The sequence below is a fragment of the Corylus avellana genome, chromosome 4 (assembly GCF_965113065.1).
Source record: "Corylus avellana chromosome 4, dhCorAvel1.hap1.2, whole genome shotgun sequence".
Classification (NCBI taxonomy): Eukaryota; Viridiplantae; Streptophyta; class Magnoliopsida; order Fagales; family Betulaceae; genus Corylus; species Corylus avellana.
The window spans coordinates 5,162,535-5,189,760 of NC_142493.1; the positions used below are offsets into that span (position 1 = coordinate 5,162,535).

At 34.8% G+C, this 27,226-nt stretch overlaps 3 protein-coding genes across 6 annotated transcripts; 2 read left to right on the plus strand and 1 right to left on the minus strand.

The window, feature by feature from the left end:
* Positions 1 to 8,249: 8,249 nt before the first annotated feature.
* On the plus strand, positions 8,250 to 13,867 carry LOC132177036 (CBS domain protein (DUF21)). The gene is made up of 11 exons (XM_059589242.2): positions 8,250 to 8,817; positions 10,668 to 10,744; positions 10,841 to 10,924; positions 11,255 to 11,368; positions 11,464 to 11,550; positions 11,813 to 11,952; positions 12,045 to 12,132; positions 12,699 to 12,772; positions 12,908 to 13,029; positions 13,175 to 13,440; positions 13,523 to 13,867. Exons 1-11 carry the CDS (start codon positions 8,640 to 8,642, stop codon positions 13,565 to 13,567), a joined length of 1,275 nt encoding a protein of 424 aa, XP_059445225.2. The 5' UTR covers positions 8,250 to 8,639; the 3' UTR covers positions 13,568 to 13,867.
* A 211-nt stretch (positions 13,868 to 14,078) lies between these two features.
* Positions 14,079 to 17,381, minus strand: LOC132177037 (uncharacterized). 4 transcript variants are annotated; one of them, XM_059589243.2, is made up of 5 exons: positions 17,180 to 17,381; positions 16,021 to 16,194; positions 14,766 to 15,021; positions 14,322 to 14,642; positions 14,079 to 14,231 (listed from the first exon to the last, which is right to left on the minus strand). In XM_059589243.2, exons 2-5 carry the CDS (start codon positions 16,187 to 16,189, stop codon positions 14,147 to 14,149), a joined length of 831 nt encoding a protein of 276 aa, XP_059445226.1. In that variant the 5' UTR covers positions 16,190 to 16,194; positions 17,180 to 17,381; the 3' UTR covers positions 14,079 to 14,146. The 4 variants fall into 4 exon arrangements, with proteins under 4 accessions (XP_059445226.1, XP_059445227.1, XP_088371969.1 ...); XM_059589244.2 differs by having other exon boundaries at positions 16,021 to 16,189; positions 17,180 to 17,261; XM_088515843.1 differs by lacking the exon at positions 17,180 to 17,381 and adding an exon at positions 15,837 to 15,918 and having other exon boundaries at positions 16,021 to 16,110.
* A 202-nt stretch (positions 17,382 to 17,583) lies between these two features.
* LOC132177579 (LL-diaminopimelate aminotransferase, chloroplastic) lies at positions 17,584 to 26,968 on the plus strand. Its single transcript, XM_059589954.2, has 10 exons — positions 17,584 to 17,663; positions 17,840 to 17,919; positions 19,091 to 19,158; positions 20,304 to 20,420; positions 22,104 to 22,166; positions 22,849 to 22,953; positions 23,156 to 23,206; positions 24,561 to 24,881; positions 26,026 to 26,232; positions 26,459 to 26,968. Exons 1-10 carry the CDS (start codon positions 17,584 to 17,586, stop codon positions 26,750 to 26,752), a joined length of 1,386 nt encoding a protein of 461 aa, XP_059445937.2. The 3' UTR covers positions 26,753 to 26,968.
* The last annotated feature ends 258 nt before the right edge of the window (positions 26,969 to 27,226 follow it).

Genomic DNA, 27,226 nt, shown 5'->3' on the forward strand with positions numbered 1-27,226 from the left:
TTTTTTTATTTTTTAATGTGAAGGTTATCTTACTTAATAATAATAATAATAATAATAATAATAATAATAATAACCATCTTAAATAAAAGAAAAAGGTTTCATAACAAAGCTAGAATAAACGTTGCTTGACGTGACGGGAACTCGTTGATAAAAATAAAGTGAGAGTATAGACTATAAATTAATAAATATAAGAATAATTTAATTTAGTTATATTTTAAATAATTCATATTTAAAAGTAAGACGACAAGAATCCAAGATTATCCACGGGGGATGGATTTGTCGAAATTTGAATTGTCAAAACACCGGACCCATTGTCCAACGTGGGCCCAGAATAATGCCAATCCATAAACGAATCTGATCAGAGGTTTTGATAGACGTTGTGATGTAGAGTAAAGATTGTATTTGTACGTGACCAGGTTGTACTGGAAGACACGTAACCGGATTCTTAACGGCGTTGTCGTTGTCTGAGAGAATCCCGGCTTCCGGACACATGTGGCTCCACTTTCATCTGAAAACAGCTAAACAAGGCAGTGAAGAGCCCTTCCCTGCGGTCAATAGTCCTTCAATCAGTACAGTTCATTAGGCTACGTAGTAAAAAGCTTTTAGAGCAAATTTAATTATTATTATTATTATTTTAGATAGACTGAAAATTTAATTATAAATCCATGTATTCTTTTATATTTGTCGGGCACTTATATTTCAAGGTGTTACTTTTAAAGGTCGTAAATTATGATGAAAGCATTGAAAATTTTCTTTAAATATTAGATTTGGTAGCTGCAAAAAAACAAAATAGTTGTTAAAATGATAGCTTACACTCCTAACGCTAGGGGAAGAACCTAGCGATGCTAAGGTTTTGTATAGTTGTTGATGAAGCTTGAACAAATTTGTTGACAAATATGGTCTTATGTAAGAGTTTTTGGTTTTTTTTTTTGCATGTTTATGTTTATAATATTACGGTATTAACCCTAAAAAAATATGATATATTTTATATTATCTCATCCTAATCTAGGTTTTCAAAACATTTGAGAGTAAAGATTCGAGGATAGAAGTAATATGCAAAATTGGTGGAATGGACTGTAAGCTTTGATTTCAATTGATTGTCTATTTATTTATTACATCAATTGTTTTGCACATCATTTTCAATTGGCACGAGTGACAGCATCAAAATAAGTTATCATCATTCATTAATTTTTTACTATATTTACTTATATTGTTAATATTATTGGTGTTTCATGCAAGCGTAATGAGGAATTGAAGGTTGTTAAAGCTAATGAAACTAATCATATGGTTGAAATTGGTGGGCTTGAGAATGGAAGATGATTTAATTAAATTGACACTATAAAACGAGTCGAAGATACTCGTTAAAGTTCTTATTTATGATCAGTTTCTAGCTTGATTAGAATATTTAGTTCAACATTAATGAAATAACTTTTTTTTTTTTGACAAAGTGAAGCTGACTCATCTTCACAACTTATTAGACAATAATTTCATTTGAATTTGCCTTCATCTTGAAGCTTATAAAATGCTTATTTAGTTAAAATAGTGATTAAGGGACTTGCCTCGTACGAGGTATATAGTTCATATTCCAGCCGATTGAGATTCTCAATCATACTTATTAAGTTAAAAAATAAATAAATAAAAGAAAAATAAAATAAAAACAAAGAAAAATAATAAAATAGGAAAGGTAGCCTTTTTGTACGAGGTAGAGATTTATATAATATAAATAAAAATCCAGGTTGTACGTTCGATGTCTGCATTATTGTAGCCGATTAGATGTCTAGATTAGATGGTTGATATTATTAAAGTCCACAAACCATTAGACAATGATATTAAGAAGATAATCCCTCCGTTGGGCTACTTTTCTTTTTTAGTTAATTTGACACGAAATTTGATAACATTTTATAATCAACGCACCATGTCTAACATTTTTAATATAAAACATATATTCATACGTAAGATTAAAAAATTTACAACTTATATAACAGTAATATGAAATACTATATATTTATGGACAGAGTTTTCCTTCAAATTAGGTTAAAGGAATGACACGTATCACTTTTTATGTAATGAACACATATTTTTTAAAAAGTAAGAGTTTTTCAAAGTTTTCCTTCAAACTGGGTTAGAGAAATTTTATTCAACTTAGTCTATAAAAGTGACATGTGTCCATTAAACATGTGAAATGCACATATTTTTTTAATAGTAGGGACAAAGTTGGATAAACTTTTATTAAAAACTCATGTGCATGCAGCATCTCATACGTTATTAGAAAAATAGACACGTGTCATTTTTATAGACTAGGTTGAGGAAAATTCCTCCAACTTAGCTTGAAGGAAACTTTTTTCCCTCCAAATTATCTATAAAAATGACATGCGTCACTTTTCATATGAGAAACACATATTTTTTAAATAACATGTAAGAAACACATGCTTTTCGAATAAAATTTCTTCCAACTTTGTTATTGTAATAAAAAATAAAATAAAAAATGATTTTCTTACATGTAAAGGACACATGTCATTTTTATAAAGTAGGTTGGAGGAAATTTCCTCCAACCTAGTTTAAATGAAAACTCTATCATTTTTTAAAGGGATAAATGCAAAATTGGTCATTGTAGTTGGCCTAAATTACAAATCACTATATAAAAAAAATTAAAAAATTAAAAAATTATAGGTCCCTATAGCTAGCTTAAATTACAAATCACTGCTTGTGGTATAAAAAAATAATTTATAGGTCCTCGAGCTTTGCAAAAATAATAGTTTACACATTGAAATCAATTTTTGTTAAGTAAATTAACAAAATATGTTACTTTGTCACGCTATACCCAATAAAAATGTAACACGTGTTATTATTAATTTATGACTTTCAAAAATAACAATTAAGATTTTGACATCATTTTACGACACCAGCTAAGATTACACATCAGTACTCACTCCACATCATATTGTTATAGTAAATTAACATAATCTTTTATATCCTCAAAATTTTACTATGTGCGTAATTTTCTCTCATCTTCATCTTCTCCAGCTGCTTTACAAAATGCGAACATCAAATTCTCGCAAAATGTTCTTAAATCGTGGCAAAGAAGATGAAAATGAGGCAAGGTTACACATGGAGCAAAATGTTGAGAATATAAGATATTAGGTTAATTTACTGTAGCAGTATAATGTAATAAAGTAACTGATTTGGTTAAGTTACTTAATAGAAATTAATTTTAGGGAGTAAATTGTTATTTTAGCCTACTCTGGGAACCTATAAATTATTTTTTATACCATAGGAAGTGAGCAATATAGGCCAACTACTGGGACCTATAAATTATTTGTTATACCAAAAATAGTGATTTGTAATTTTGGTCAATCACATAGACCAATTTTGCATTTATCTATTTTTTAAATAATATGTGAGAAACACATCATTTTTGAATAAAATTTCTTCCAACTTTGTCATTGTAATTAAAAAAAAAAAAAAAAGAATGTGATTCCCACTTGTAGATGACACGTCATTTTTATAGAATAGGTTGAAAGACATTCCTCTAACCCAGTTTAGAAGAAAACTCTATCATTTTTTAAATAACATGTGAGAAGCACATGCTTTTTGAATAAAATTTCTTCTAATTTTGTCATTGTAATTAAAAACATGTGATTATCACCTATAGATGACACATGTCATTTGTATATAATAGGTTGGAAGAATTTTTTTTTCTTTCAGCCTAGTTTGGGGGAAAACCATGTCCTATTTTTATTCTGCCTATGCTTTTTGAAAATTAAAATCATCAAGTATCGATCCTGAATTGAAGTTCTCAGTAGTTTTTCTTTCATTATATACAATTATATTATTTTCCAAAAACTCACCATACTCTTAAAACTTTTATACTTTAAAATAGTTGTTTTGTAATCTTCATAGACACCGAAAGAGTCAAAACAAGACAAGTACATTTACCAATAAGATGATATGCTTTGATTTTTCTTTCTCCATTGAAGACAATTTTTGTAATTTAGGATGATTAAACTCATCAAGTTCAAAACGATTCAATTGAAATATAAAATTAATTTTCTCATGCTAAGGATAATGCTTCTTCACAAGGCTAGACATATTATCAATTTTAATAGATTTATAATATCATCCTTTGAATTCAAAGTTGAGCCAAATATAAAAAAAATTACATCTCCTTTCACTGAACCGACTATCAGGCTCTTATAATTGACATCGTTTTGTAATAACATTGAATAAGTCAAAATGATAATTTAGTAACGTGATTTGATAGGCAAGCCTCTTTTCAATAGTAAATTTATTAACAAATAAGATCTTAGTGAATAAATCATTATTATTATTATTGAAATTTTTAACCTTAAAATAAAATGAATCACATAGGTTACATGGAAGCCCCCACACTAGTAGCATTAACTCATTTACTGACATCATTTTGTAATAACATTGAATAAGTCAAAATGATAATTTAGTAACGTGATTTGATAGGCAAGCATCATTTCAATAGTAAATTTATTAACAAATAAGATCTTAGTGAATAAATCATTATTATTATTATTATTATTGAAAATTTTAACCTTAAAATAAAATGAATCACATAGGTTACATGGAAGCCCCCACACTAATAGCATTAACTCATTTACTTTGGCCTCAATCTTACACCGCCCTTTCACCAAACCGACTATCAAACTCTTGTAATTGACACTTTGTCATAACATTGAATAAGTCAAAATGATAATTTAGTAAAGTGATTTGGTGGGCAAGCATCTTTTCAATGGTAAATTTATTAACAAATAAGATCTTATTGAATAAATCATTATTATTATTTTTGAAATTTGTAACCTCAAAATAAAATGAATCACGTAGGTTACGTGGAAGCCCCACACTAGTAGCATTAACTCATTTACTTTGGCCTCAATCTTACACCACCCTTTCACCGAACCGACTATCAAGATCTTGTAATTGACACTTCGTGATAACATTGAATAAGCCAAAATGATAATTTAATTAAGTGATTTGATAGGCAAGCATCTTTTCAATAGTACATTTTTTTTAACAAATAAGATCTTAGTGAATAAATTGTTATTATTATTATTATTATTTTTGAAATTTTTAATCTTGAAATAAAAGGAATCACGTAGGTTACGTGGAAGCCCCCACACTAGTAGCATTAACTCATTTACTTTGGGGTCAATGTATAGTGACCCAAATAATTAACTAGGCTTAGATAGCTTGGTTAAGGGGTTAATTGGACTTTGGGTCACTAGGGATAGTTGGAGGGGCATTTTTGAAAGTTCAGACCCTTTGACATAACGCTCATGTGGGGGACCACATGCAAGCGCTCGCCTGTCAACAGTACACAAGCGCTCATTGAAGGACCAATTTGAGCGCTCGTTGACTTTTTGTTGACTACTGCATATTGTCCGAGTGCACGATTGCAACGCAAAAACCACTAGGTAAACAGTACGTGAACGCTCGGTATTGTAGTATCGAGCACTCGTTGCCCTGCAGGCCTCCTCTTGCAACGCTCCCAGCTTTTTTTCCGTATAAATAGGACCTTCCATCCGACCCCTAATCCTTATTTTCGCCCTTATTGCCCTCCGGAACTTCTATGTGAGTGCCTTTGTGAGTTGTGAGATTGTCGAAGAAGGAGTTATTTCTTAGAGGCCTTGCCTCAAATAAGTAACCTTCTAAGCTTAGCTTGTCCCTTACTTAGAGCCTGTATGGGATTGTGTTTAAGAAATAGAGCTTTTAAGTCTAAAAGTGCTTTTTGGACCCTTAAAAGCGCTTGTAATTTTTTTAACAAACGAATACTTTTTTCTTCAAACGGACTTTTTGAGTATTAAAAGCATTTTTAGACCACTTAAACACAATCCCAAACATGCCCTCAATTGTTATGATGTTTAAGTGCTTTTTATAGTTAGCTTAGTTGTTAGTTTGAGCTTCTAGTTAGGTTGTGTCTTTCTTTTTGACTTAAGCTTGGTTTAACATTTCATTTTTGTTAGACGTATTTCTTTATACATGGAGATGTTGTTTTGAATTAGGAAGTGTTAGAAACCCTTTCGGTAGCCTTAGTACCAATTGAGGAGGCTTAGGAGAACATTTGATCAAATGAGATTCTACCTGAACCTCTCTGGCTGAACATTTGCCCTAGGGGTTGAGCACTCTCCCAGAGACGTTTTTGGGGAATGCTATCTTGGGCCCACGTTCTATATCCCATATTTTCCGTTCTAGGTTTGTTTTAGCTTGAACTTAGGACTAATAGTAGGTTTTCCATAGATTTGGAGAACCCTGACCATTTGGAAGGATTTTTGGAGGACTTGTACGATCCGAGTGAGTACTAACTCACATAATGCTTGCCATTTCTTTTCTCGCATTGCACAACTATTTTGTGTACCAAACATGCATATTTACAACTCTCATGAAATATATTTTGTTGCATCATGAACTTTATTATTTGTGAAAATGTACCACTTAACAAAATAATGACGATAAGACTTGTAAAAGCATACATGTAAAGTACGGATAAGACTAATTGCATCGTACAACATGGTACACCAGTACATGCAGGATAACGGCCATGAGCTTACTATATATGTTAACTCTATGGTCAAATGTGTGTGTGTGTGATATATGAGCCTTGGATTCAATGGTTATTTCCTGACCAGCATAGTTTTAATGGGCGGGTCACTACATGACGTACATTATTAGTAGTGTGGGCCACTCAAGGTTGGACTCGGTTGGGCTGCTAGTGTTATGGACAATAGCATACAATGATCAGGGTACCGGCATTGTATTACAGGTTCCTTGAGACAGCGCCAACCCTATTGAGAATGGGTAATATCTCGGATAGACCATACAGTTAAACTATCACTAATTCTCATGATTATAGTATGTACTACATCTATACTGCATTCATGGATAACTATCATATCTAAAATGCTGCATACTTATCAAATGAAGTTCATCACTAAATGACATAGGTATTATGTGCATTATTACTCACTAAGTCTTTGGACTTACCCCTTTTATTTTCCCCCATCCATTATGAATAAATTGAGCGATTTAGCTACCATAGAGGGGGATGTCTTTGGACAAAATCATGGTGGTGGCCTAAGACCTGATCTAGGTCATTTTTGAGGATTTTGACCTAGCATGGCTCAAGTCCATGTTGGATTTGAGCTAGGAGGATCCACCCGGACAGAGATAATAGAGATAGTAATTATGTTGGATTTACTTAAGATTAGGCATTGATTTTATTATCCTATATTCATACAACTATCTTGGTTTGTAACCTATATTTTGATGATCGGTCTTTGACCAGCACATTTGGGAGATCTATATATGCTATGGTGTTTATTTTTACTCTGGTTATCTTGATTTGGGATATTTATCTATGTTATGATGTTTATCTTTACTCTGGTTATCTTGATTGTGGTATATAGTTGTTACTTTCTTATTCCTGTAGTTAAAGTCTTCCATTGTATTCTCTCGTTTAGGAGATGTTAAAATCCTTGAGTCTTGTCTCGTGAGGGATAAGGCTGAGAGACGAACTATGAGATCAATTACCAGTTAATTGATTTTTACGGGGTGTTACACAATCTCACATGCATCTTTTGAGGCAAAAGTCAATCTACAATGTTGTGTAAGATAGTCCATCCCATCAATTATTTTGGAAAAAGAATTTTCTTTTAAACTAGGTCTACATATTTTTTTAATAATAGAAATAAAGTTGAAATAAATTTTACTAAAAACTCATATGCATCTCATATGTTATTTTATTATTATTTTTTTAAAGAGATCTCACATGTTATTAAAAAAGATGGACACAATTATTTTTATTGATTGAATTGGAGAGGAGGAGAACATGTAAATTTCATATTGTTTTTCAAACATTTGGAGGATAAAGCTCTTCCATTTGACTCAACAAATATTTAAATAAAAAATATTTTTTTAATCATTTGTTACGATTATTTTAATTAAATAGATTAAACTTTTTTCGATAATTTGATAATTTCGTATCCGGTAGGATTATATAAAAATTGCAACTATTATTAATGATTGATATTTGCCGTCTACTTGCAACCGACATTGATCCTGAAAAATGTGAAGATCAGAGACCCAAATGATTCATTCGATTATTTACCACACTACCCCAACTCTCTTCACAATTATTAATTATACGCTACACCCCTGCTTAAGTGGACCCTACCATCCACTGATAACGATGACGCCAAAATCATACACCCTCTCTGACGGTGAAAATGGATGATCTCGACACTACTTTAGAGTGAGTTGGACCCCGCATCCTCCGCAAAACCCGTTGGCCATCGGTCCCGAAAATTAACCGCCGTCCAATTCCCCGTCCCTTTGTTCGCCGGCGTTAACTCTCTCTCTCTCTCTCTCTCTCTCTCTGTCTCCGTATACGTATACGTATACGTATATGTTATATACATCAGCGCATTACATACGCATAAGACGCTTTCTATAAATTCCTGTCTCTCTCCCTCTGGAATCTCCATTTGAATTCGGGAAGGTTCGGCAACGGAGGAGGTTGCTGCGGCCTGATTGTTTCTGAGTTTAAAGTTTGTGCTTGGTGGTGGAGCTGAAGCGAGAGAGAGAGAGAGAGAGAGAGAGAGAGAGGAGGGATTTGAATGGCGGTGGAGTACAGATGTTGCGGATCGAATTTTTTCTTGCACATATTGATAATCGTGTTCTTGGTGGTGTTCGCCGGGTTGATGTCAGGGCTCACCTTAGGGCTCATGTCGATGAGTCTCGTCGATCTCGAGGTCCTCGCCAAGTCTGGAACCCCTAAGGATCGCAAATACGCCGGTACTTTTTTTTGTTTTTTGTAATTCAATTGAGTTTGATGTAACGTTTGGTTGCTGGGAAAATTCGAGAAGAGGAAATGAGTAAGGAGTGGAAATTTTGAATGGTTGAGTTTTTGATTGTGTGGGACCTAAGTATGTGCTAATTGTTACGAAAGTGAAACTCAAGTTAATTGCTTGCCTTTGTTGGTCTGCGCTTTTTAGATTACTTTTCTGTTCGTTTTCTTGGCAACCAAACAGAAAAGGTCACTGTTTGGTGAGAAGGATTAGAAATTGAATATTTTCTACCTCTTTTTTTTTTTTTTGGCTGCTCGGATATAACTGACTGCACTCTTTTTTTGAAATCTTACCGTAGGCATTTCTGCCATGTAGTCCTAACATTGCAACTATGGAATTACGAATTCTTTTTCTGCTTTCTTTTAAAAATTTTTAAGATAATTTTTGAAGAATATCATAATTGATTAACGGTACTGAATTTGGGACATAAACGTCACATATTATTCTGGTTCACAGTAGCATTATTTGGCGTCTGAGATAAACAAAAAAAGTTGAATCTTTGAATTGTTATTGGGGTTCTAAATTATTCCCAGGATCTGAACACATTTTCATGCTTTTATATTTCTCTCCGTTGAGTGGTTTTGTTTAATCAGTAATAATAGCAGTCAGTAATCAATCTTATAGCGATTGGATAGGACGTACTCTATTCATGAGTTTGTGAATTGTGTAGTTAGGAGGTTTTGAAAATCATTAGAAAAAGTTCTTGCTTGTGTGTTAGCTTGCTGTGACTGAAATCAACATCTGCTTTTGCAGATCAATCCATGCTTTGACTCCATTACATTAGACATAAACTAAGGTCTTCTGATTTTAGGAATTTTGAGTGAGCTGGAAAAAAATAATGCATAATATGTCTTAGAGTTTCTGATCGTTTCAGGATAGGTTAATATATGGAATGTTGCACTTAGGAAACTGTTAAATCACCAATTGTCCCAAAAGCTTAAGCTAGTAGGAAGAGATAAATTTAATCACTTAATCAACACTTTAACACTCTTCCTCACGTGTGGGCTCAATCTCCCTTTTAATAGGTGAGGCCCAACACATGAAATATTTAATTTAAAGGGGGGTGATTTGACGGAGTCAAGGTTCGATCCCAGGACCTTTGGCTCTAATACCATGTTAAATTACCACTTATCCCAAAAGCTTAAGCTAGTAGGAAGAGATAAATTTAATTACTTAATCAACACTTTAACAGAAACTATATCAAAGAAAGTCTAATTTGAACAGGATTTTGGAGCAATGATTGAAATGGTTGCTATTTAGGTGGTGGAAATATGTCTTTGACTGTTCTCCCTTATCTGAAAGATTTACTATATTTATATAATTGAGGACAACATTAGTGCAAAATGAAAACGCTGAATTTAACATATAGTCTTCTTGCTGTTCGACTCTTACTTCATCTACATTGTGAGATGTGTTTAATGTGTACACTTGAGACTCTTTTCTAATAAACTTTCATTTTTACTAAGTGTATATCTGATACATAAAAATGTGGCACATTCTTGATTGTGAATTTGCATGAATCATCTCTACACGAACATGACACAGTTGAAGTGAAAGAGCAAAGACTGACTTGGCAAAACCAAATAGTCCATCTTGGAAGAAGAAAAATGGTCTTTCATTGTTAATGTATGTCCTGTGTTAGCAGGGTCAAACAAACAAGTAGAAAGACGTATACTTACCAGTCAAATGGTGCTTTTTAACTAGTCAAATGAAAATGCATCTGAATGATTTTGTTTAAGTGACAGTACTTTGGTGGTTGTAGACTTTATACTAACTTTTTGTACTATGCTATTATAGCGAAGATATTGCCAGTGGTAAAAAATCAGCATTTATTACTTTGCACCCTCCTTATTTGCAATGCTGCTTCCATGGAGGTACGTATTGTTGAGATTTTACTGAACAAGGATTTTACTTACATGCATAATGTATCAAGAAAGATTAGCGTTTGAAATCATTCTTCCTTTTGCCAGGCGCTTCCCATTTTTCTTGATAGTCTGGTTACAGCATGGGGTGCTATTCTGATTTCGGTGACATTGATTCTTCTGTTCGGTGAGGTGAGGTATTTATCTGACATTATTTGAGTTTTTAAGAAAGCTAATCCAGGACAGGCAGTTTAAGTTTGTCTGTCTGACTTGCTTGGTTGCTTGTTGCTTGCATATATGGAAAAATTGTTCGCAGCTTCCTCCCACAATCAGTGCAACATATATGGGATATGTGAAAATTTTTATCCATATTATTTGCCAAAGAAAAGCTACTCAAAAGAATTGAATTTATGTTTAGTCTGGCTATTTTACCTTGCCCCTTTGATATGTATGTTTCACGCTGTTAGTGAAGCCAACACGATGTGTCTGAGTTCAGTAATTTCTTTTTACTTGTGCAAGCAGATCATACCCCAATCTGTTTGTTCTCGGTATGGTTTAGCAATTGGTGCGACTGTGGCACCATTTGTCCGCGTTCTTGTCTGGATCTGCTATCCTGTCGCATTTCCAATCAGCAAGGTGATACATGCTGACCACTTTAATCTGTTTATGTTAGCAATTAGTGAATTATTGTTCGATTTTCTTGACTATTTATGTTTTATGTGCATTTCCAGCTATTAGACTTTCTGCTGGGACATGGGCATGTAGCTCTTTTTCGCAGAGCTGAGTTGAAAACACTTGTAAATTTTCATGGCAACGAGGTGTGTTTAACTATACAATTCCAAATTAATTGCAAATCTTTTTTTCTCACAACCCATATTTTCATTTTCCAAGGTTATGTACTCCAGTTGTTTAATATGCTAGTCTTACTTGTCATGCAATATATCCTGCGCTTGTTAGCTTTCTCCTAAATGTCCCTCAAACTTATCTTGTGCAATTATTGTGATGTTATCCTTTGCCTAAACCTTCCTGCTCCATTCCACTAACACACTCCACTTTACAATCTTATGCTTGGCTGGTTAGGCTGGAAAAGGCGGAGAACTGACACATGATGAGACAACAATTATTGCTGGAGCACTTGAGCTCAGTGAAAAAACTGCTGGTGATGCCATGACTCCTATAGCTGATACTTTTGCAATTGATATCAATGCCAAGCTTGACAGGTGTGAAATTTTTGGAAAGTATAAACCAGAAAATTCGTATTGCACCAGTTGTTGCCTTCTTTTAATTATTGGAAATATTTCTTATCATGCAGGGATTTGATGAATCTAATATTGGAAAAAGGGCATAGCAGAGTGCCAGTTTATTATGAGGAATGTACAAACATAATTGGACTTATCTTGGTATACTGTTTACCACTTTTTTTTATGCTCAAGTATTGAAGAGTTTCTGTTTTCATTTTCATTTTATATGGGATGATTATGTACACAATTGTCAGGGATCACTGTTGATAATAAATGAAGGGAAGTGTTGCTAGGATGTTTGAATAGTAGTGGTAAAGGAATGGGGTGAGGTGGACAGGACTTATTAAATTGGTATAAGTGGATTTGTAAAAACAAATCAAAGGTTATCAAAACAAAGGGATTTATTAAATGAATGGTTTAGAATAATTAGTGGATTTGTAAAGAGGGACTTACCCAAGAGGAAATGTGAAGAGGTTGCCTCTTCATCAACGTTGGTTATCTGTTCTTTCCCCCCATATAAAAATATAATTAATATTGTGCAGATCTAGAATCCATTTGAGTGGTTAGCATAGCAAAATCAAAATGCTTTTATGTATCTTGTTTAACAATTTATCCATTGATCTATCAATTTTTTTATACTTTTATCTGTCTTGATGTATGTTATATTTCATGCTACTTTTAGGTGCTTCAAGCTTTTGTTAAACATTTATATTATAATGTTGTAGGTCAAGAACTTGTTAGCAATTCACCCAGAGGATGAAGTGCCGGTAAAGAGCGTCACTATACGCAGGATTCCAAGGTACCTTGTATTGGTTGAAAGGAAGGTCACATCTGATGTGGGTCTGTTGAAAGTGCCCATTTAATTTCTTTTAGAAGCACTTGACGTGCGTCATATAACTCAGAAACTGATGTTTGGCATATTTCTGTGGTATAGGGTGCCAGAGACTTTGCCCTTATATGACATATTGAATGAGTTTCAAAAAGGTCACAGCCACATGGCTGTTGTTGTAAGACGGTGCAACGAGGCAGTAGAGGAACCTGGCAACCCTCCTGAAAGTAGGAACCAACCTCATATCTCAGCTGCCTTGGAAAGTTTTCCTCGGGCTAAAACTTGTCTTCCAATTAGCTATATGACACATTCTTTTCTTTCTATATTGTTCAACAATAACTGCTCTCTCTCTCTCTCTCTCTCTTCAAACAGATCAAGTGAAAGAAGTGAAAATAAGTATTGATGGTGAAAAGCTTTCCCAAGAGAAGACTTTGAAGAGCAAGAGATCACTCCAGAAGTGGAAGAGCTTTACCAATGGTGCAAATAATTCATATAGGGGCGGTTCTAGGAGCAAGAAGTGGTCAAAGGACATGTACTCTGACATCCTGCAGATAGATGGCAATCCGCTCCCAAAGCTCCCGGAAGAAGAAGCTGTTGGCGTAATAACAATGGAAGATGTCATTGAAGAGCTTTTACAGGTACAAGTTAATTTCCGATTTTGTTATTTTGTTTCAACAATTTCTCATAGATGGCCTCTCACATCAATTTGGCATTGTGTAGGAGGAGATCTTTGATGAGACGGATCACCATTTCGAAGACTCATAACACTAGCTTTCCCAAGTTGAATAATCACAACAAATTTGTTAGTTTTTTGTTTTGATAGTTGGCCTGTAAAGCTCTTGTTAAAAACTTGAAAAATCACCATATGACGTTTAAGGACTGTGCTTGAACTGTACTAAAAGCAGATGAAGGTTGATGAAGTGAGAAAAGGAATGTATAATTTGTTGTACTCTCATATCATATGAGCTTTGCGAGTATGACTTGATGCACTCTGCGAATTGCATCTTCCGATCATTGTATTATGATAGCCAAAGTCTATGAAAATCCGAGAAAATTACAATGACTTATCCAAAAATTGGTTGAGGATGTTATGACAATATTGTAAAATAATTGTGGGATGAAAGCATAGCTTTTTAGCATTATTTTAAATGTGGTAGTTTTAACTAACTCTTGGATTAATCATTGTTAAAAAATAAAAAAATAAAAAATTTCAAGGGTTAGATTGGGGCGTCACGTCGCTATTGTGAAATAATTATTTGTCGAATTCCACTTTAGCAAATTCCGCACTCAAGTGACTTTGGAAGCTTACACAGAAAAATTCACAGATTAATCACAATATGCATTCTACGTCTTTTGGTTAACGGTGCTCCGACTCCACCCCAATGTGCTCCAATTGAATTCCTTAATTCTATAATTGTGAAAATCAATTCTGTACAAATAAGGATTTTCATTCAAATTGATAAAAATTAACTTGTGACCATTGACACACAACAGCAGCGCAATACAAAACAGCCCTTACTTGTGATGTTTGTTTCTTTTCTCATCCTTGCTTTTCTTTTTCATATCCTTATACTTATCTTTGGCTCTGTGCTTCCTTGAGTGCTGCTTGTCGGAGCTCCCTGGGCGAACCTTCTTTCTCTTCTTCCGCTTTTCCTCGTAAAGCTCCTCTTCCGATGAATCACATGTCTTTAGTGAAGACGGCTTCTCGGGACCGTATACCACATGGCGTTTCCATACATCGGGGCTTGTTGACAGTTCTTCCCTCGAATCTGGACACGGCGGAAGGTATGGACCCGTTTCATCCATCCTTGGGCCTACACCACCTCTGCCACGTTTGACCCTGCCACCAAGGAAGAACACATTCATGTCAAACAGTCAGTCATATTGACATACTTATTTTGAAATTGAGTGCATGCGCACAAGCATGAGCACACACACTTGCACAAAGAGCATAAATTATGACCTTGAGTGTAGAAACTTCTCAAGCTCTTCATCTTCCCTTGAATCGCCACTCTCGTATACTCTTTCGCTTGATGAGCATGAAGCACCGGCATCATTGACATATATGGGAGGCCTCTTACTTTGGCTTGCAGCGTCATGGTCCCTATGGCTGCTGCCCCCACTACTCCCACCTCTAGATCGGCCTTTAAGCCTATCATCCAGCTCTATTTCTTTCTGCCGGGATCGCCACATCTCATTCACTTCCACAGCTCGATTTGCTAATTAAAAAGAGAAAAAAATCAAAAATCAAAATCAAATTCCAGATGACATACACATATAAAGAACTGTAACAAGTAATTTACATGAAAAAGCCTATTCAACCCTAGTCTTATTCTTCACTATCAAAATCAAACTGATTGATAGTCAGGCGCGCACACATAATAAAAGCCACAATGAAAAACAAAGGCCCAATTTTCATATGCCAGTATATCCTTCCCAACTGATTAATTTAACAAAGCCTACCCAAATCAACATAATCATAATCATCTGGTTCCTCCAACCACAAAAGATAGCCTACACTTCCAAGTGATAGAAATTTGTGCATTATACAATGCTTTCCTCAACTCTTTGCTAACAAATTTCTTAATCCTTTTTCCATATTTGCCATGCTTGAGTTATATGCTTAAGTTGTGTTACGATCCTAAGTGTTCCACATGGCTTAAGTGCAATCTTAACCATGTATATATAAGCTCTTGGATGCCCATTCCTTGCAAACTGGTTTTTAAGAGAGAGTTCTATTTGAGCTCATCCGCTCCATGACTCGGCCACAAAGCCGCAACCCATTCGATCCCATACTCGATGGGTTGCATCTATCCCAACTTAACATGGAACCTGAATTTAATATCAAATGATACAGGCCTGAGGTAGAACCATCCTTGAAAACTGGCTTATAAGGAGAGGGTACCCAATAACTTGTATACATAAGGTTAAGATTGCACTTAAGCCATATAAGATACTTACGATCATAACAAGTTGATATTTCAAGTAGATTAAAAATTTACTGAACATCAATAAGGCCTAAGTTATAGAGAACCTGAAAGTATAATTTGCCTCAACTTTGATGAAGGCAGGAAAGGACCTCTTTCATAGCAAATGATGACCTTTCCCCATGAAAGCTTCAAATTCGTTTCATAAATATTTATTTACACAAGGCATTAAAAATCACCACTAACAAGGCAGCAAATCGACATTATGAATACATTAATCACAGAACTAACCTTGTTGAACCCCAAGAACAGTTGCAGTTAGAAACCGCGAATTAGGCCGAAACCGTGAATTAGGTTGTCGTAGATAAACATGCACACCTTCCTTCTCTGCTTGTCGCCGCAATTCTGTTGCTTCTTTCATAAGCATTGCAGCTATTCTGTTCTCTGTCTCAAGATCCATCTGCCCTGTTAAACAATTTCACAGAACACGAGTGAACAAATTTTTTGTGCACGGTATAACCTTAACCATCAAATAAACATGCAGCAGTAGCACTAAAGTGAAAAAGTGGGGAAAGCTTGAGTAAGAAGGAAATTGTCATCAGTTTTCCTGGAACCTAACTACATTCAAATTTCAGTAATAGCAAATGAATTCATAAAAAGTGCAAGTCAAAAAAAATAGGAGGATAACGCTTCCTAAAAGAGGCAACAAAAGGCAAAGACACAAACCAAATAAAACAAAAGCATTTAAATGAAACAGCATGATTCGTCAAAGCAAGCTAGATCCACAAAAACTAAGATATCAGCACACTTTTGGGGCCTGAGTCTAGCTCGACTGGAACTTCTTGTTGATCACCCTAACAAATGAACTAGAACTGAAATTGACACAGAATTTGACAGTAAGGTACACCTAAATCATCCTGAGGTTGCAGAAATCACATCACAGAATTTTTTTTTATTTTTTTATTTTTTGGATGAATGAGTAAAAATTCACATCACAGAATTCTACAGTAACAGTAACCTACTAGGCCATTGGTAACCAATTCTGTGACCGGAGAAGCTTATACAGACTATCTACAGTGATTCCATTACAAAATGACCCAAAATGAGAAGGCAAAGACACAACGAACAAATAGTTGATCGATTTCTCCAAAACCCATTTCAAATATCATCCACTAGTCCAAGAAGAAACAAAATTTGTTGGATTCTATCCTTCCCCTAAATTTTCTACGCTACCAAACAGAGAATGAGGGTCACAACTCAAATTATTCACCAAAAATTTATTTTTGAAGAAAAAACGAAGACTTCATAGAAGCAAATATTAAACACAAAAACGAAAAAATCGAACAATAAAAATCCCCATTTTTTTCTTCTCCTAAATTCAACGAGATGAAGCACATATAATCTTCCAAAAAAAAAAAAAGTGAAAAAAAGAAAAAAGAAAAAAACTCACCGACTTGAGCGATGCAACAGTGGATTAGCGAAGACAAAGGTAGAGACGATAAAGAAAATTGAGTAACGAACCACTTCGACCTCTCTTTTGGCTTCGGATCGGAAAATTGTTTCGCAGAAATTCCTAACCCTAGCTCGCACCGGCCAAAAGCGTGGACGTCAATTACAAATTTCTAAGCTTTTTCTCTATATCTCCGCTGCCTTCGTTAACAAGCGTAGAAGAAGCTTTGGAACGACAACGTTTGCACCGGACGTTCAAGTGAGAATAAAACGACAACGTTTGGTTAATTTTTTTTTGGTTAAATCTGAATCCTTGATTGTTTTTATTTTACTGTAACACATAAATGCCGGATCCTTTTGAAAAATCAAAAAGCGCCGATCTCTAACCTCAGCTCAAGAGTCAAAATGTCTCTCACACAGAACCTCTACACTTCAATCTCTTCGCCCTCCTCTGCTTTCTTGGCCCATTCCAACTTCAATTCGAGGTACCATTTTCTTTCCGCTGTTTGGCTCCCCAGTAAACGCCGGAAAAAAAAAAAACAATAATCCCCGAAGTTCTAATCTTGTTTTTGCCTGTCTTTGTCTTCCGATCAACCCTTTTCATTTCTGATTTGTGGTTTAAATCAGATTAGTTGAATTCTTGTGGTTTTTTATGCTGCAGAGCTAAGAATGTTTCGCTTCCGGCGAAAAGATTCGGCATTTGCAAGTGCGTTTCGGCGGGGCCTCAGGAAGCTCAGACTGGTGCGATTTTTATTTTGGAAATTGGTTGCTCAATTTAAGTTCATTATAAATGGAAATATTTTTTTTTTTGTGTGAGTTTACGTAGGAGTTAAACTATGATTATGGGCCATATCGCTTTGCTTATATTTCTGTTATGCAAATTCTTCTTTATTTATTTATTTATTTACAAGTAATTGGCCCAAGGGGAGTGAGGGGAAGGAACTAGTGACTCTGCTTCGTGAGGCCAATTGAGCTACCCCATTGGGTCAATGTCTTCTTTATAGCATGAAAATGTAGAAAATTACTTTATTGTGCGACTGATGCTATTGTTGCCGGAATGTGAATGATGTGCCATTAAACATTACTTTGTTGTGAGCGATTTGAGTAACTAGTTTGGTTGGGCAGTGTCTGTTCTTCTATTCTATATTACTTGTGTAAGGTTCAAATTGTTGATAGCTAATGGATGGTGCATTAGGGAGGAGTGGTTGTGGTGGTGATTTTGAGAATCTTTGATGAACAACACCTGCATATGAGGTCATCTTTTTTTTTTTTTTTTTTTTTCTTTTTCTTTCCTTGCAATTAAATACTTGCGTAATTGACATCTCTTGATGCCTGATGGTGTTTAAATGAATGGTCTAGAAACAAGTAAAAGGTTTGTTTTGGAGGGTACTAGTTGAAATCAGGATAACTTTTTCTGCCACTGAGTTCTATGTAATGGGCTTACCAATAAAAGAAATTCTATAGACCCATCGAATGCATTAGTAATTTACCAATAAAACGGAAATTGTATAGTTATGTTTAGTCCCTAAAAAGTTATTCAAACTGGGGGGGGGGGGGGGGGGGGGAATTAGCAATCCACATTACTAATGTTTTGCTGTTGCCGATTATGTTTTTTTAGTTTACAAACCATGCTGCAGCATAAAAAAAAGTGCCACATCAGCCAGTTTTGTTACTCCAATAGATGGCATAAGAGAAAAAGACACAAATGAAGCCTTTTGACTTTCTTTTTTTTAAAAAAGGCCTTTTGGAAAACATAAGAGCAGGAAAACTTTTCAAGGCACAAATTCGGGAAATTTTTTGTGGAAAAAAATAATTAAGCAAAAAAGGAATTGGAAGCATCTCTTCCTATTGTGTCGATTGTTGATATTTGACATCTAATTATTGCTAAACTTTTTCGCTGTTTGTTTTGAAGCTTACAAGACAACAGTCTCTCGCAACGCAAACATGACAAAGCTTCAAGCAGGTTACCTTTTTCCAGAGGTTGGTGATGTCATGTGCTCTTATTTGCTATATTGTTATACTCTAGATGTTGTTCCCAAAACTTCATTCAAAGGAATTTTTATTATAGTTCCCTTTAAAACCATAATTGGTGAAATGATTAAGAGTATGGTTGACTAGTCAGCCATTAACTAACCATTTTACCAATTATGGATTGTCACGTTAGTTTGTAAGGAACTTTGTAGTAAAAGTTGAAGTACCCCTAATAGCACGAACAAGGATCCCCTCAATTTCACTTGAAATGGAGATGAGTCATTTTATGGTCAAGATTTAATGTTTTTTTTTTTTTTTTTTTGATATTGGGGAACCTCTACAAGGCAGGGCCCTTCGGACCCACCCTTGCAGAGTAAATCTCGGTCCCGTGCACCGCACCCTCAAGAGTTTCTCTACACGAAACTGGGTAAATCATTGGCTTTTCACCAAGGGGTGTGGCCCCAAGGGATTGTTTGCACCCAAGAGGTGTTGAACCTTGGACCTTGAAGGGAGCAAACCTCCAAGACCAAGGCCTTCACTACTTGGGCCTACCCCTTGGGGTTATGGTCAAGATGTAATGTTGTTGCATCTAACAATGTAGATTATGTCATATTATTTAAATTTTTTAAATGGCATGCCAACATATTTATCAAGTGGCATTATCTACACTTTTAGACACAATAATATTAAATTTTGGCCATGAAATGACTTAAAAAAATTTAAATTTTAGTAGTTAAGTGTAAATGTAAACCTAGAAACAACAACTTCATCGTATCATGGTGCATCATTTGTTTCTGGGGACCAATTTCTTGGCTTTCAGTTCATACAAGATTTAACTAGTTACTAGTTAACCATAATGGCTTTTTGGTTGTCTCTAGCACCTTGATTTGGAATTTCTTTTTACTTTTTATTGATTTAAGGGCATGTTCTTGTTCCAAAAAATTGAAAAGCAAGGAAATAGAGAAAATAGTATGCTGCTTAGTTATATGTTTTGACAATTTGTTGCATATAGACTAAAAGTATTAGCGATCTCTCTCCGTGGCTTCCCCACCTCTGGTCCTCACCCAACCCACAAAAGGCGCATGTTTATTATTTTTGTTTGAAACGCGGATTTTGGTAACCCTATTTTTGTCCTTATAATTTCTTGAAAATAGATTTCTAGGAGGAGGGCTGCACATCTGCTGAAGTACCCTGATGCAAAAGTGATAAGCCTTGGAATTGGTGACACTACTGAGCCTATTCCAGAAGTTATAACTTCTGCAATGGAAATGGTATAACTGCTTAACCCTTTCCCCCTTATTCCTGGTGTTTGAAGTTTCTGCTTGTTAACATCAAAAGTATATCTGTTTTTCATTTCTTGATGTTTTTCTTGCTCTTTTTGCACTATCCTTTTCAGCAGGTCATAGGTATGTATTTCTCTATATTCTGGACATTGAAAATTTCAAGTTTTGTGTATTGAGGATGACAAATCTTTGGAGTGGTGTGTGGCTGATGGATGACTATTTGATCAAAATAGTTTTCTTCTATTCTTAATCTTAAATTTGTTTTTGTTACTGGTTTTTCCAAATTGTTTTGAATTTTATGATCCGTTTGTGCTTTTTTTATTTTATTTTTTATTTTTTACAAGTGCATTTTATTCTTTAAATATCTCACTGTAGTCAAGTCTACTTGTTTGTTTTTCCTTAAGTTTATTAATAAGGATATTCTGCCCAAACTTCTGTCACTCATGAAAAGAAACTTAAGGCCTTAGCTTTGGACTATTGATATGTACACAGTTAATCCCTGTTATCTTTTATGAAGAGAAGATAGTCACAATTTTTTTAATGAGGCATAGAATTGTGCAGAAGATAGTCATAATTCTTTTAATGAGGCATAGAATTGTGCATGGTGAATGACTACTAGATTATCTGTTAGGGTATGAAGTCATTTTGTTACCATATTTGTGAGCTCTGTTTTTCTTTGTGGGTGTTGAATATGGAATTCTTTGTGACGCTTTTTGAAAAGTGATCTTGGATATATGGGAAGAAATAAAGAATGTAACCCTTGAATACAAGTGAGGCTTCATCACATTTATGTGGGATAGAATTAATGCCCTTTCCTCAATGTGGACTGCTGCTTGTTTTGAGGTTAAGCATTGCATTGCCTATTTGGACATCTCCAACTATAACTTTTTGAGACATCACACCCTGCCTGATGTTGGTTATAATCTCTTAATTGGGGTCTTGAAGCCCAATTCTATCATAATCTCAAATTAGAGGAGTTTAATTGGACATCTCCAATCTTCATATTGCTTACGATCTCCAATTTAAAGTCAATTAGGGCCCATGCTTGTGTCAAGGTTAAAATTTGAGCACTGATGGTGCCTTTATTATGGGATGGCTGGAGGAATTTTAACCTCCTTGGATGCTGTTTTCTTTGGGGTTTTTTTGCTCCTGGTTTTGTTCTGTTCTTTTTTTCCTCTCTCTTCTGTATAAGGAAATCTTCTGTTTTTTTTTCTTCCCTTTTTCTTTTTCAATAAAACTCCTTATTACCTATTAAAAAAAAAATAAAAAAAAGGAAATCTTCTGTTTCTATGGTTCCTTATATTTTTCTCGCTTTCAAAATGTTTCTGTTAACCAATTTTGTTGATTGGAATAACAAATATGAAAGAAAACAACAAAAGCAGTTTGGCAGCTGGGAGAGATGTGTAATTTATGAAGCTTAATCTCTCTCTCCCTCCTAATTACTAACTAGAATTAAAGTCTATTTTTTAAACTTACAGAATCCTTGCTCAAGTACTGACCCAAACAAGATTTTTAGGGGCGCCATTAACTTGACATAATTGAATCTATTCCATAGTCATGTTCTTGTATGTCTTTGTGAAATTTCACGGAGTTTTACATCTTATCTGGTTTCTGATTGAACATAATCGTTGCTTGTTCAACTACTGATTCAAATCGTTCTTGTTTTGGCAGAGATCACGTGCATTGTCAACACTTGAGGGTTACAGTGGTTATGGAGCTGAGCAGGGTGAAAAGGTACGTGGCATTCTTGATTCCTATTTGACTGTTTCATGGAGTTGAACTTCTCTGTTAATTGTAGATACTTCTATTACAAACTGGGTTCTCATGTTTACAAGTTTGTCTCAATGTCAATATATACTCCCGTTATTGGTGATGACTAAATACTAATGTATCAAAATTTTGTGCTGAAGATGCAGAGTTTCCCTTGCATGTTCATATGGCATCATCATTCAGGCTGAATGAGAACTTGAAAACATGCATGGGCACTATTCATAATACAAGCGATTGATCTAGAATTCAATTGGATGATTGGAAACTAAAGTGGTTTCTTTAGAAAGTTATTGTGAATGGTCATACAACAATTTTCTTATGGTCAAATATTTTTTTGTGCTTCTTACTGTTGGTTAATGTATACAAAAGTTCTTTTTTGTTGCCATTCACCTCTCAAAATATCAGGATTGATGCTGATTAAGCTTTGGCTGATTTTTCTTTGCTGGCTGTTGACCTCAGACAGCCCTCCTCTAGGTTCATAACTGATTTGATCAAGCTTAGAATCGAGACACAACTAATAGCAGATTAGCAATGCCTCCTAGTTTTTATGAGCCTTTCTTATTTGAGATTTAATTGAGATTTCCATTTCCTTTTGATGATAAACTTCATGATTGCTGGAGGCTAACATTGTTGCTGATCTGTACAGGCTTTGAGAGCTGCAATTGCTTCAACATTTTATAGAAACCTTGGTATAGAGGAAGATGATATATTTGTTTCAGATGGTGCTAAATGTGATTTATCCCGCCTTCAGGTTTATTCACTTTTTTTCATGTCGTTTTGAATTCCTTACTTTAGTCTTTGCCTTCATTTTTATTTGTTTGCATGCGCTGATGTTTTTGTCTACCATCAATGCATGATGCTCTGTTGTTGGAAGCTTAAAGATAATATGGCTCATTATTAATGGTTTTTCACTTTAACTCTATTTGAATTTGCTTTCTTTCTACTCTTGGCAGGTTGTTTTTGGAGCTAATGTTACAATAGCAGTGCAAGACCCATCATACCCGGTAATTTATTCTTCTACAAAATAAAAGAAAATTTATTATCCAGTTGCATTTGACTCGTCTTCCTTTTTCTTTATAAATTATCCATTTTCATTGATATATGTATCAAGTGAAAAAGTCTGAGTTGATCTTGTCAACAATCATTTGGTCGTCATTTTATTTTGTCATATGGTAATGGTTTATGACTATTTTTTTATTCTTATAGTTACTATTTTTTTTTCTTTTTCTTTTTGGCATGAAGTTACCAGTCAGAGGCTTACATGTTTTATAAACTATCAACAATACCGTGTTTCTTTGAACACCTATGCAATATCTTATGCAAAAAGTGTTGGGGGTGTAACACCCCAGTCCCATATTGGGAAGATGAAAAGAAGCCACATAGAGTGGGTGACTTATAAAGATAGTTATGATTGTTAAGTCTCACATTGCCTAGTTACTAGGTGAAACTGGGCTTTATAATGAATTATAGAGAAGCTTCAAATTGATTAGTCCTTTTGGGGTGATAGCGCAGATGTGACTAGCGCTTTTTCCTGGGTCGTTACAGATAGTATCAGAACCACCTAGTAACGTCAGGTCATGTGGTATTGGAGCACTGCATGTGGCCCTGATGAAGACATCAGGAATTTAAGAGGGGGAGTTTGTAACACTCCGGTCCCATATTGGGAAGATGAGAAAAAGCCCACATAGAGTGGGTGGTTAATAAAGATAATCATGGATGCTAAATCCTACATTGCCTAGTTACTAAGTGAAACTGAGATTTATAATGAATTCTAGAGAAGCTCCAAATTGACTAGTCTTTTTGGGGTGATAGCGCAGATGTGGTTAGCACTTTTTCCTAGGTTGTTACAGTGAGTGCATGTGAGACACATGCAGAGAGTTGGTTCCCTTTGGAAGTTTCTTTTTTTTTTTTTTTTTTTTGTCCTCCCTTTGGTATGCAACAAGAATTCTATATAAATGAATAAAACAAGGTTCACTTGGGAAGTTAGTTTTTTAAGTAATACGAGGATTCTATGTACTAAGTCACTTACGGTCTAGAAGTACAATAAATATGACTTCTGGTTCCATTTATTAGGGCTACCTTCTGATTTCGAAAATTGACTTGGATTGTTGGTTAGATGATCTTACCTCTTAGATGCAAGTCCTGAAGAAGGGGATGGTTGTTTGAGCATGCTGATTCACAATTTCAACCATATTGAACATACCTTGCTTTCAGCAAAATGGAAAAACAATGATTTTCTTCATCGGGCTAATCTGTTGGATAAGATATTAATAGCATCACATGCAAGTGTTTTTATAGGGTTAAAGGTTTTAAAGTTGTGCAGTATCAGTTTCTTATTAGAAATGTGTGGAAGTGCAGGTTTATGTAGACTCAGGTGTTATCATGGGCCAGACTGGACTGTTTCAGAAGGATGACCAAAAGTTTGGAGGCATTGAATATATGAAGTGTACTCCAGAGAATGGTTTCTTTCCTGATTTATCGAGTGTTTCTCGAACGGATATTATATTTTTCTGTTCACCAAACAATCCTACTGGTGCTGCTGCAACCAGGGAGCAACTGACCAAGCTGGTAAAGTTTGCTAAGGACAATGGGTCAATCATTGTCTATGATTCTGCATATGCCATGTATTCATCAGAGGGCCTCCCCCGCACCATCTTCGAAATTCCTGGAGCTAAAGAGGTAACTTTGGTTATGGAAATTCGTTTTTAGATTTCATGCATGCAAATCTGCACTTGGATTCTTATTTATTTATTTTTTTTCTATTTCTTATCCTTACATATGTTGGTCGACTCTGTGAGATGCAGTGTAGTTTCCTCACATAATATACAATTTTTTATTTATTTTTATTTATTTTATTTTGAAATGCCTCTCTAGTTTTTTTTTTAGTGGATAATAATTTTATTGAAAGAAAAGATTAATGCTCTCATACACAAAAAGTATACAAAAGAAACAATTACCCTAAAGCTTCTACAATCTAAAAAGTAAACAAGATCTAACATATTCAAAGATCAGAAATTAGGAACATAAACTACCGCCCAATTTAAGAGAGATCTCAAAACAGAGGACTTTACACATGCACATCGGACTTGCAGTCCTCAAAGAAACGCTGATTCCTTTCTCTCCAAATGCCACATTAAGAAATTCACCTCTAATAAAGTTGATATAACACTAATTGCTTTGAAATTTTTTTCTTTCTTGAGTTCAAAATCTGTACTTAAATGGCAGTAATTGTATATGTTTCAAGGGTAAGGTTGGGACATCCTATGGAAGTGACGTATTGAATGATTGCATTATATTTTTCAAAGCATTTAGTGTATTTATTGCTAAGCATCAGAAAGGAAGTTCGAAAAATATTTTTGTGGAAAGTAGTCATTATCACCCCATATTTCTCTTGCTAGGCAAGGTTAGAGGTCAACACCTAAGTTATCTATCTACCTATTACCACTAGAATACAGTTCAGGATCTCAGTTCTTCCATAAAGTTTCAAAAATTTCCAATTTATCCTGATTTATATCCCATGTTACCTTTGAATGGGGCCATTTTTCATCTTCTGCATCCAAATACATTATGGCAGACCTGCGAAATGCCATCGCTAAAACTTCCTTCCAGTCTCTTCCTGCTTGTTGTGCCACTGAGTTGATTCACTTATAACTGCAACTATTGTTTTTCAATTATCTTTTTTTTTTTTGGTACAGTGATTTGTGATTTGAGTGCAACGAGAGTACTTATTATGGTTAAGAGAGGGGTTAATCTATATTTTCCCCTTTCAAAGCTGCGGACTTTTATTTTCATAAATATATGACTTTGTATATGTGCATTGCAGGTTGCCATTGAGACGTCATCATTTAGCAAGTATGCCGGGTTCACTGGAGTTCGTCTGGGTTGGACTGCAGTTCCAAAGCAGCTGCTATTTTCCGATGGATTTCCTGTAGCCAAGGACTTCAACCGCATTGTTTGTACTTGCTTCAATGGTGCATCCAACATTGCCCAAGCTGGTGGTTTAGCTTGCCTTTCACCAGAGGGCCTTAAGGTCTTTTTTTTGGGTCTCATTTTCTTGATTAGTTACTAATACATACCAAAAAAAAAAAAATTGAATCTTTGTCACCATAAATCCCGTTTTTTAAATTATAAATTATAAATTCGTTTCTTTTCATTATCTATTTACTTTCATCTTCCGCTTTTCTACGCAAACGGACAGCAAAATGTTATGAAATCCAGATATAACTAGATCTGTTGATTTGTATTTTTTTTTTCAGGCAATGCATGAAGTGATCGGTTTCTACAAGGAAAATACTGACATAATAGTGGAGACATTTAATTCACTTGGGTTCAATGTATATGGAGGGAAGAATGCACCATATGTGTGGGTTCACTTTCCTGGCCGCAGTTCATGGGATGTATTCAGTGAGATTCTGGAGAAAACTCACGTGGTTACTACCCCTGGCAGTGGCTTTGGACCTGCCGGCGAAGGGTTCATCAGGGTTAGTGCCTTTGGTCACCGGAGCAATGTTTTAGAAGCTTGTAAAAGATTCAAGCAGCTATACAAGTGAGCCAAGGATCCAACTGGTTTCAGCTTCCTGCATTCTTCTATTTGATTTCTGCAATAGTAAGACCTGAGCATGTTCTGTATTTTGGATTGTTATTTATATAGATTGCAGAATCATTTCATCAGTTGTAGAGAAATAGAGTTTACTTCTGATGTAGATTTCATTTTATCATTTTAAACTGAAAGCAAATGTTCTAATGAAAGAGAGAGAGGTTTTGACAAGAAGTTAATTTGATTCTTTCGAGCTTTGAAAACATGATTAGTGGAATTACGATTTTTACGGAATAGTCACCAAAATAAAAAAAGTAGTAAAAATCCGAAGCAACTCTTGCCATGTCAGGAGAATTTGCTCGGTTTTCAATTCGACTTAGAGTCTGTTTAGGATTGCGGTTTTAATAAGTGTGATTTTAAAAATTGCGTTTTTTTAAATTGTTATTTTTTAAAATTACAAAAGCTTTTGGTAAAACATTTTTTTTTT